Source organism: Haliotis rubra, unplaced genomic scaffold (assembly GCF_003918875.1).
Source record: "Haliotis rubra isolate DU_JTF1 unplaced genomic scaffold, ASM391887v1 Scf178, whole genome shotgun sequence".
In the NCBI taxonomy this organism is placed as follows: Eukaryota; Metazoa; Mollusca; class Gastropoda; order Lepetellida; family Haliotidae; genus Haliotis; species Haliotis rubra.
In genome coordinates, this window is record NW_025765758.1 from 954,089 (window position 1) to 966,237 (window position 12,149).

Below are 12,149 nucleotides of genomic sequence, written 5' to 3' on the forward strand. Positions count from 1 at the left end.
ATGTATAGTTAATTGCAGTACACATTTGTTGGTTTTAAACATTAATTAGCTGGACCTTCAACATGATTCACTCACTCATTCAAAGACTCCCATATGATGTATAATTACATAGTTACAACATTGTGCCAGTCTGATGTTGTGGAGAAGCAATCTAGTAACACCCTTAGCAAAGGAAACAACTCAAATTTCGGGTTATAAACAAATTTTTAAACAGAAAACATGTTTCCTGTCTAAATTGTTGTTTTAATGCTATTTACACTGACACTCACAAGCAGAAAGCCCCCAAATTTGTTACCAAACACAGATTATTCTTTGTTCATTCTATCCGTTAGGACCTTCCTGTTAAAAACTCCACTAAATGTTATTCTGTTTCAGGTTGTAAAGAGACGCAACCTGCCTACGTCTCCGACAGACATCACTGCCACACAGGAGGCAGGTAGCCCACCTGGTCCTGCGGTCTGTACCAGTGATGTGAGTATTGTCCTATACAGATGTCCTATATGGCCTGCAGTGTTCCTCATCCTCTTATATCCATCCTAAAGGTTCAGTGATAGTCTGAGAGTACCGATATTTGGAACAGGGTACTTTACAGGGATTTATTAAGGCTTGAACAACATCTTTTGTCATTTGAGTATTCCCAATGAGAATATTATCTATACTACTCAGAAAATGTAAGGATCAGCTGATTCTTTGATATACCTGTATTTTATCTCTCATAGTAAATTAATTACAGTAATATGAAAGAATTTGCTTATCCCCAGGCTGTGATACCATGATGAATTTTGCATCACAGAACACAAAACTGGAAATTTGATTTATATTCTTCAGTGCTTAGCAATAAAAGTTTGTAGAAGATTTGTGACATTGCCTGATTTGGCACACTATATTATCATCTTATCAAGGGTAATTCCTGAATGAGTCCCTGTTTGCCCCCCTCATACACACCTATCAGTCTTAAGCCATCATCCAGTTAATCAGATGATTTTGTATGCATGTACTGTTATCACAATTATGCATCAAATTCTGTAGACAATATGTTTTTAAAATATTGATTTTCATATGTTATGAGTAACTATGAATTAAGTATTTTATTATCTTATTTATTTTCTCTATTAGCTTAGTCTATACTCTGTTGTTGCATCATGTCCATCACATATAGTCACATTGAGACACATCCCAACAAGCTAGACTGTTTCTTTATGCTTGCACAATATGATGCTGCGTACATGCAAGTCCCCATTGACTTCAGAACTTTATCAGGGCATTGGGGTAGCCTAATGGTTAAAGCATTTGTTCACCATGCTTAAGGCTCAGGTTCAATTCTCCACAAGAGTATATTGTGGGTTTACTGTATTTTATGCCCCCAATACGATATTGATGGCATATTGCTAAATTATGCTTAAAATCCACTCTTGCACTCACTCAGAGCTCATCCTATGTGGCAGGTTAGCAGACATTTACAAATCAATCACCATTCCAAGTAATGGAGAATTTGTCAGGCCTTATAATTGTTGTAATTATCGACAAAAATGAGGGTTGCAATTTCACAGTATGTGACAGGGCGGTTTGTTTGATCTGCATCTTTACAGACGGCTGTGATCTACGGTAGCTGCAATATAGCTGACTGTGCCATGAAACAACAGTCAATTACTTACCTTAGATATATTTGGGATAATAATTTATTACACTGACATATTTTAAACTATTTATACTGTTGTGTTTGACTAGCGCACATACATACATTTGACATTTATTTGCAGTGTTTGAAATATCTTGTTTGTGTTTCACTGTCACTTTTACATGATATATGGACTTGTAAATAGCAATGTTATACTCCGACAGAATTAGTTCTTATATATCCTTCAGCTGCTTGCATTTGCATTAATGTGTGTGTGTGTGTGTGTGTGTGTGTTAGCGAGTGTGCTCTGAAAGTGTTCCCTAGATAGAAACATGTTCTGAAAATCCTATTGTTACCTTTAATATGATAAATGGAAGATCTTTCAAGGTTAAAAGAAACACACATTTTATCTGATGTTTATATGACAATTTGCCATTTGGAAACTTGGCGGATGCCAATGGTTGAGTTAAGACTATTCTGATAATTCCATGACTATTTATTTCCTGATTCAATGTATGATATTCAGATCAGATTGTTTACTTTTGGATGAAGACATTACTGTCAAAATGGTCTTCAACAGTAGTCATTTCAAAAAGCGAACTGCGTGGAGATTGTCTTTTATATTGTCTGTCAGAGTATACATTGTCATTTACAGTCTTGATTTAATCAATGATTTGAATTTCTTCTGTTAACTGTAGAGGTACTAACTTTTGTTTGGTCTGATTTTGTTTTCTGGTTTCTTTCCTTCCTTTGCCTGCATTTCCGTTAGTCTCGTCCCAAGTCTCGACACGAGGAGCTCAAAGAGCGTGCTAGACAATTACTGGAACAGGCCAGGCGTGAAGCCACCCTGAAGAAGTCAGTATCGACTGAATCAGCTCCCGGGGCGGAGCAGGAGGATGCCAAGGTGCCTAGGCATGACTTGGGCTAGGAAGGGGTTGGGGCAAGACTTGGGCTTGGGGGGGAGTGGGGCATGACTTAGCTAGGATGGGGTGTGGGGCATTTGGGCGAGGAAGGGTTGGGGCATGACTTGGTTTGGAAGGGGATGGGATAACTTAGGTTAGTGGAAGATTGGTAGCATGGATTTGGACAAATGAGAAAGGGACTAACTGGGGATAGTATGAGGGTCGGGCAGCTTTTGGGATAGGAGGAATGTGGTGGCATGGCTTGGGCTAGGGAGAAGGTGGTGGCATTGCTTGGGCTAGGGGGAATGTGGTGGCATTGCTTGGGCAAGGGGGAAGGTGGTGTCATTGCTTGGGCTAGGGGAAGGTGATAGCATTGCTTGGGCTAGGGGGAAGGTGGTGGCAGGACTTGGGCTTGGGAGAAGGTGGTGGCATGGCTTGGGCTTGGGGGAAGGTGGTGACATGACTTGGGCTAGGGAGAAGGTGGTGGCATGGCTTGGGCTAGGGGAAGGTGGTGACATGACTTGGGCTTGGGGAAGGTGGTGGCAGGACTTGGGCTTGGGGAATGACTTGGTGACATTGGGCTTGGGCTTGGGGGGAAGGTGGTGGCATTGCTTGGGCTAGGGGGGGAAGGTGGTGGCAGGACTTGGGCTTGGGGAAGGTGGTGACATGCCTTGGGCTTAGGGAAAAGGTGGTGGCATGGCTTGGGCTAGAGGGAAGGTGTTGACATGACTTGGGCTTGGGGGAAGGTGGTGACATGGCTTGGACTTGGGGGAAGGTGGTGGCATTGCTTGGGCTAGGGGGAAGGTGGTGGCAGGACTTGGGCTAGAGGGAAGGTGGTGTCATTGCTTGGGCTAGGGAGAAGGTGGTGGCATGGCTTGAGCTTGGGGGAAGGTGGTGACATGACTTGGGCTTGGGGGAAGGTGGTGACATGCCTTGGGCTTGGGGGAAGGTGGTGGCATGGCTTGGGCTAGAGGGAAGGTGTTGACATGACTTGGGCTAGAGGGAAGGTGTTGACATGACTTGGGCTTGGGGGAAGGTGGTGACATGGCTTGGGCTTGGGGGAAGGTGGTGGCATTGCTTGGGCTAGGGGGAAGGTGGTGGCAGGACTTGGGCTTGGGGGAAGGTGGTGACATGCCTTGGGCTTGGGGAAGGTGGTGGCATGGCTTGGGCTAGAGGGAAGGTGTTGACATGACTTGGGCTTGGGGGAAGGTGGTGACATGGCTTGGACTTGGGGGAAGGTGGTGGCATGGCTTGGGCTAGGGGGAAGGTGGTGGCAGGACTTGGGCTTGGGGAAAGTGGTGGCATTGCTTGGGCTTGGGGGAAGGTGGTGGCATGGCTTGGGCTAGGGGGAAGGTGGTGGCATGGCTTGGGCTTTGGGGAAGGTGGTGACATTGCTTGGGCTAGGGAGAAGGTGGTGGCATTGCTTGGGCTTGGGGGAAGGTGGTGGCATGGCTTTTGCTAGGGGGAAGGTGGTGGCGTGGCTTGAGTTAGTGGGTGGGTGAATGGGGGCATGACGTGATAGAAAGAGGGTGGTGCCATGGTATGGGTTAGTGAGTGGGTGTTGGTCATGACTTGGGAAAGTGGGTGGGTGGGTGTTGTCAGAGACAACATGTAGGTGATGATAGTTGAAAGTGTGTTGATTTATGAAGGGACCTGGATGGGATACATGTGAGGCAGGATGATAAAGGTTCAGGGCACACAGAAATTAGGGGACAGCTGTTGAGGGGTCTAATTAACCTTCCTGATATCCCCCATGAACTTGATGTAGTTGGGATGCACCAGGTATATAGGTGTATCTGTATTCAGTTTCAGTAGGTTAGAGATTTTGTATGCTGTAGAAGAGTGTCCATCATTAGCCTTCCAGTGTTTCTATCACAAATTTGGTGGCTGTTCTCATAGTCATCACATTGCACATTTGCTTTGCCAGCATCACAATGTATTTTCCCATCTCCGTCCATAAATTTCTTATATCAATTCTTTTTAGCTACAAAAATAATGTTTATGCTCATATACATTTATGTACAGTATACAATTGATATGAAATACTTATATGTAAGATTTCATGTATTCATACAATATAGAATAAATACTGCTTGTATGTTAAAAACAAATATCTGTCAAGCATGATTTGATGTGTTTCAAATGTAATCCATATAAGCATATAATGCATTTTGTATCAACAGTGAATATAACTATATTTCATATGGATCAAACCTATGTGAAACGAGTAACATTTGTGGAGAATTTTCATGATCTGCAGGATGAGGATCGACAGAAGCTCTTACGAGAACGAGCAAGGAAGTTGATTGCTGAAGCCAGAGCGGGTATTGGAAGTCCTGAGCCATCATTTGACCGCCAGAGTAGCACAGATTCAAAATCAGGGGAGCCAGACAGCACCACAAAAGTACTGAAACCATCCACAACTGAGCCAGGTAGGTTAAGCTTGCAGTGGTGGGACCCCAGGTGGGGACGGCCTCCATCATGTCAATTTGACCCTGATGTTGTAAAGCCCCTGTATACTCTGTGTGTGTGTCTGTCTAGCTCAGGCAGGTGTACAGTGAAATCCTGATTGTCCATTCCCTGATAGTCTGATATGTGAGTGAGTGAGTTCAGTTTCAGTTTCACGCCACTCAGCAATATCCCAGCTATATGGCGGCGGTCTGTAAATAATCGAGTATGGACCTGACAATCCAGTGATCAACAGCATGAGCATCAATCTGCGCAATTGGGAACCGATGACATGTGTCAACCAAGTCAGCAAAACTGACCACCCGATCCCGTTAGTCGCCTCTTACGACAAGCATAGTCGCCTTTTATGGCAAGCACATAGGTTGCTGAAAACCTATTCTACCCCGGATCTTCACGGGTCTAATCTGATATGTGGTGATACAGAAACATAAATAGTCTACAGCCGCTGTGCTGATCCAACTGGGCGACTTAATGAAATGTGGTCAGGCTATGTGACTTGGTTGATTTAGTGTCATCATTCCTTGTTACCCTTGAAGGTCCAGGTTAGAATTTGTCTTCAGTAACCCATGCTTGTCGTAAGAGGTGACTAATGAGATCAGGTGGTCAGGCTTGTTGACTTGGTTGAGTCATGTCATCGTATCCCATTTGCGTAGATTGATACTCATGCTGTTGATCACTGGTTTGTCTGTTCCAGACTTGATTATTTACTGACCGCCACCATATAGCTGGAATATTGCTGAGTGTAGTATAATACATCAAACCAAACCAAATCAAATCATTCCTTGTTTCTGTGGATTGATGCCCATGCTATCAATCGTTGCTTTACACTTTCCTATGTCGATTATTTACAGGCAGTTAACGTAGAGCTGAAATGTTTTTGATAACAGCAAAACAAAAAATATAATAAACCAGATTCAACCCATTCCAACAAATACTATTGGCAGTATCCATGTGTATTGAATGGATGAAATTTATGGATTGTTAATCAGAATGATATTTATCAGATAATGGATCATTTCTTTGGTAATGATAGTGTCTGGACAATCAGGGTTTCACAGCATATACTGCTCAAAAGAAGTTAGAGACCACACATTTTTCATATTACTATAGTTAATCATCACAGCCATGACAGACTATAGTTTCATGAAGAAATAAGGCTTCTGTGACAGTTTGTTGTGTGGTATATACATGTATGTATGTATGTATGTATGTACATATAAATGCTGATGTTGTGAAGTTGATGTTGTTGCTGTTGATGTTGTTATCTTTATATAGTACAGCATGAAGCTCTGATTTCCAGTCTTAATGCACAGTCTGCAACTGAAAGAAATATTAACAAAGGAACCATGTGATCCCTTTAATAAGGCTTTATTTATGTTGCTTATAATATCATTCACAAGCACTGAGCATGACAAGCTTGTACACCTCTCTGAGTAGCTCACCTGGTCACAGGTCTAAATTTTTCTATTGATGGATGTGGGGTCAAAAAACAAACAACATCTTTGAATGCCCATGGTCATCAGATCCTGGCATTACTAAGGGACATAGCTCTGTGATTAACAGTGCTTTATGACTGGGCCTACCTGTGAAGACCCAGGTTAGAATTGATCTTCTGTAACCCATGCATGTTGTAAAAGGCAACTAACGGGATCAGGTGGTCAGGCTCGCTGACTTGGTTGCCACATATCATCATATCCCAGTTTGGTAGATCGATGCTCATGATGTTGATCACTGGATTGTCTGGTCAAGACTTGATTATTTACAGACCGCCGCCATATAGTTTGAATATTGCTGAGTACGGCCTAAAACTAAACTCACTAACTGACTATGACGTGGCAACTCATGTTCCTTTTTAATGATAACTGACATCTACTGTTTTATGAAAGAAAGTTAAAGAGGAAAAGATTTACATTGTATTCATAAAACACACCTCAACACACATACAGTTTACTTATATTTACTGTTTCATGTGTACTTTTATTCTTAAGTTCTTTGTGTTTTTAAAGCATTCTCTTAATCACTGTACTAGTTGTTAATTTATTGCACTAATTGTTTTGCTTCTTTGTTGTACGACATGTGGCTGAACTTTGATTTTGTGTGCATGGCAGTTTCCATCAAGGCGTACCGCCTTGCTCCCAGAGTGCACTACATTGGTAGGTAGCTACGTTCTCTGCTGTAGGTGACCCTTACATCAGACACAGGCAGCACTGTTTCATGGACAAGCTCTTTCATTTGTTTGTAGCAGTTTCAGGGAAACTTTGTGCCCTGAACTGTTGTTACAAACAATGTAGAAATAATTACATATAAAAGTGCTTGACAACGACATTAGAATCTATGATGAAACGTCGCCCTTCGCAGAATAAAAGAAGTTGTATATCCATAAAAATTGTCATCATTCTTCATCAACTCAACTTCTAAAATGCCCATCAAAGAAATGTAGAAATAGTTACACATGAAAGTTGCATGTCTTCATATTCTTTGAAGAAGAACAGATCTTTGATATTTTTGTGTGTACAACTTGCACTTTGTGCACGTGTTCTGGACAGTTCTTCCAAATTTGCCTGAGTCTGATGCATGAGCAGGAAGGGTCACTCTTGTGTTCCTTCCATAGCCGTTCTTGATCAGTGTTTGAAGTAAAGCATGAAAGTCAGGGATCCTTGCTGTCTTTGAAAGAAGTGTCTGCCAATAGACCCATACCAGTAGACCTCATGGCAGGCCTGTAGTTTGTACAGGTCTTTATGGACCACAATAAGTTTATGTGTCTACTTATATTTCACAATAGGCTGCAGTTTCTTAAAAGAGGTCTTGAAGAGTTTAGTCAGTACCTGCAGTTTCTAAATTATGTGGGTCCTGATGGCAGCCTGGGAGTTTCTTTTTAAATACTGTGTCCTTGTCATAAGCTCAGTCTTGAAGATTTAGAGGGTCCCTATATTCAAATACTATAGAATACCTCAAGGACCCAATGACATCACTTAATTTCAAACACTGATGAAGCTTAATTGCTGAACAAATAAGATGTGCATTTTTCTCCTGAATGCTTTCTCTGTGATTGAGGACTGCTTTCTCTATAATGTTGGACAGTGATGTCCTGTGATAAGTTGTTGATGTATACTGACTCTATCTGCCTCGTCTCTGTTCTCACCTACATGCATGCTCCTCTCACTGTGTGCCTTACCATCAGTGTGTCATAGTTACACTTCTGGTATGACAGTTTGTGCTCTAAACCACTCCCAAGCCACCCATGAAGATCCTGGTTAGTATTGGTCTTCAGCTACCTATGCTTGTCGTAAGAGGCGATTAATGAGATCGGGTGGTCAGGATTTCTGATTTGGTTGACACATGTCATTGTATCCCAATTGTCATGTCGATGCTCACTGGATTGTCTGGCCCAGCCTCAATTATATGCCATCATATAGCTGGAATATTGCTGAGTGCGGTGTTAAACAAAACAAACCACCAACCAACATTCCCAAGCCTCAAGTCAGATACATGTTACAGATATATGTACAGTGAAGAAATGTCTTCACCCAATCTACTGTCACAAAGAATGATAGATCTGTGAGGATTGTATAGTACTGTAGTTGCTGTGGTTTGATCACTCAAGTTGCCTCAACCAGCTAGTCCTGGGCCCCATTAGTATTAGTCATGCCATTAAATGTCTGTGGAATACAGAGGGTACTGAAAAATATTGTTGGCAGTAACGTGTGTAGATAACCTTCAGGTCTTGTACGGCGGTGAGTAAGGCTTCATGCTGCTTTTAGCAATATTCCAGCTACCTCATGAAAGTGACACCAGAAATGGGCCTAACATATTGTATGGATCCATTTGGGGAATTGAACCTGCATTTTCATGACTAGCGACCACTTCAGGTCATCCCCTCAGATCTTGTTTACATCACTGGGAGTAAAACAGCCTTGAAGACTATTAGATGTATATGCAAATCATGAATTTTAATCATAACTGTGTACAATTATATTCTGTTATAAAGTGCATATTGATTGCAGTTTCAAGTTGAAAGTACTAAGAACTGAGCTGTGATGAATATTTTTGCACAATTTTGTATGAAAATGTGAATAAGTCATACATTATTTCAAAGTTAAATCGGGTCCATTGTTATGCTGGTCGGATGAGGCAACTGATCGGGCAATTAGGCTAGATGGTTTGGTTGATGGTGTGTCATCATCCCCTGACGAGTATGGTCGATCACAATATCATTCACTGAGTTATCTGGTCCAGACTCAGTTATTTAGAGGCTGGTGTCATATAACTAGGCTATTGCCAAGTGCAGCATTAAACAACACATGCACAAAGTAGCACACTCCAAACCCTTATGGCAAAGTGTGACTCTGATAATGTCCAATGCAGAACGCCGCCACTCTTCAGGGGATGAGGAAAACAAATCCACTGATGTCAAGCTGAAGAAGATCACCCTGGCCAAGCCCAACCTGTCTGTTGGTCTGTCCACGAATGGTTCTGCTGATTCTGAGGAGAGAAGACGGACACCCGAAGTGGAACAGGTAACACTAGATTCGTTAGGGGATGGCTAGGATATCTTATTGCTTCAGGGATCTATACAAGTGAAAGTTTCAACTCTAATACCTGTTCCAGAAAAGATATGTACATTCATAAAGACATTTGGCAACCCGGTAGTATCAACTATGACCCGAATATAATACGCATCATGAATACTGGTTATCGAATATGAATAGTAAGTACGATAACAAGTCATTATATTTAGTGAAATTATAACTAAATAATTATTTGATATGTTTTGACCATGTTGATAGTGTTTGTTGCCTGCCTTGGATAGATTGCATTTGCATCTCTCGTTCTGATAAATAATTCCCAATGCAAGAAAACCTACTCCTTTTTAAATTCATGAAATTCATGAATATTTGATTCTAGTGATGGCTAATAATGAATTAAATTCAGTTCACCGAATACTTGAGTGAATCATAACAGCCCAAATAATTACACAATGTAGCTTTTCCAGCTTGGTACATTTTTTGTCATGCACATCCTACTTGACAACACATATGCATGAGTTATACTGCAGTGATTAAGTATTCATGGACAATGGTCAAAGACAGCTAACTATCCTTGAAGTGGACGATAACATGGGAATAAATACTCTGTGTCTCTGGAGCCCTGTGTCTGGTTGTGACAGTAGTCACTGATAGCTATTGCTAGCTTTGTTAGTATGATTACCTGTATATGTTTTACAGAGAAGTAACCCCTTTGATCGTGAGAATGAAGTGGTGGACCGGGTATCTACTGGAGATCAAGGTAAATGCTTTACATAAGATGTTGTTTAGTTGTGGTAGTTTGTATATGAAGGTGGATGGAGGTATCTTCTTGAGTATCATTTTAGAAGTTGGGAAGTACAATACTGTAAACTTTATGAATAACGACTTCTGTTTTTTTATCCCCCTCAAGGCGTTTTGCGGGGGGTATTAAAATGGACTCAGTCCGTACATGCGTGCGTCCGTCCGTGCACATTTGTTTTTTCCGGAGCAGAACTCTAAAACCGTTCAATATTTCTTCACCAAACTTGGCACATACATGGATCTGGTGGTGTACTGGTGCCTTTTGGTAGTTTTGGAATTCTGAATAAAATATTTTTGGCATTTCCATGGCAACAAGTTGGACTAAAACTGAAATTGGTGGTAGTGCTCTTTTCCGGAGCAGAACTCTAAAACCGTTCACTATTTCTTCACCAAACTTGGCACATAGATAGATCTGGTGGTGTACTGGTGCCTTTTGGTAGTTTTGGATTTCTGAATAAAATATTTTTGGCATTTCCATGGCAACAAGTTTGACTTAGACTGAAATTGGTGATAGTGCTCCTTTCTGGAGCAGAACTTTAAAATCCTTTCAATACTCTCCTTCCACTTTTCTATATACACACCTAAATATTTGACATAATCATAACTCGTAGACATAATCATGAAGAGTATTTTGCCATTGCGGGGGATATTGATGACTTTGTCTTCTTGTATTCTTAGTGCAACATTTTGATACAGATTCTTGTACAGTTGTCAAGCAGGAATGTCCCCTGATAATATAACAGGGACCACATTGAAGTCTGTTCAGTGTGAGATTGTGAACCAACAGTTTCTCGGTTTAGTTAGGGGGTGATCACGCCACATTGGGACAGATGGTTCTCTTCAACTGGTTCGGGGTCTGTACTGAGGCTGCTTTGTCACTGTGGTATATTCACTGGCTGACTAGAGGAGGACATCCATGATGATGTGTGCAGTCATTACTGTCATGCTTTTCAAGTGATAAGAGTAACATCTGTTTGTTAGATTAAAGGTTCTGAGTTACTCATTTAGAAGATCAGAAGTGTTGGGATTTGTCTAGACTTATATATTTGAAACATGTGTTGTATCTGATCTATTACAATGAAGACATACGAATGACGATACACTATTAGTATCACTATTAGAGTCCGGTTAACTAAACTTGGATACGTAAACAATACCGCTTAACTAAACGTCTTCTCACGGTCCCTGGAAGTAAATTACTTAACAAAAGAGACTGGATAACTAAATTAGCGATCACCACATAATCCGACATGAGGGGCAGTCGTGTCAGTCTCCAGTCAAACAAACATCCTACTTACAGCTCGCTGGCGTCAAGCAGTTAACAATACACTGACAACTGGAGGCCAGCCCTGATAAGTTGTTTATTGTTACATATGCATACATGTACATGCATATGGTTGTCATTTGCAGGTTTTTATAAGTTTGGATATGTAAAATACCTGACAAGTAAACAATTTTGGCGAGTCCCTTGAAATTTTACTTATCAGGTTTCCACTGTATTTTAAAAATCAAGTTCTGAAATTTTGAAATTCAACAATATGACTGTGTACCCTATATGCAGATTATTATGATGGTTAGGAACATATATTGTAAGAAAAATCACCAATAGGCTGATATGTTACATTTGTAGGAGCCACAGGTTGTAATAGGTGGTGGTTTAAATCTTTGTCCCTCTCTCTCTCTCTATGAACCTCCTGTGTGTGTACTGACCAGTGTGTTTGGTGGCAGGAGTCGGGTATGATGCTAACCTTGGTAGTGATGGAGAGGAGGGCGACTCGGAAGGATCTGAACTCAACCTGCATCTTACTCCAGACGAGGTGAGTCTCCACTCAC

The 12,149-nt window shown here is 41.4% G+C and overlaps 1 protein-coding gene across 1 annotated transcript in view; it reads left to right on the top strand.

The window, feature by feature from the left end:
• The window catches only part of LOC124273213 (EH domain-binding protein 1-like), a 108,105-nt gene that overhangs the window by 52,405 nt on the left and 43,551 nt on the right, over positions 1 to 12,149 (top strand). The window contains 7 exon segments of the mRNA XM_046708428.1: positions 376 to 471; positions 2,388 to 2,522; positions 4,781 to 4,952; positions 7,098 to 7,142; positions 9,355 to 9,506; positions 10,215 to 10,275; positions 12,045 to 12,133. Coding sequence (XP_046564384.1) covers positions 376 to 471; positions 2,388 to 2,522; positions 4,781 to 4,952; positions 7,098 to 7,142; positions 9,355 to 9,506; positions 10,215 to 10,275; positions 12,045 to 12,133 — 750 coding nt within the window.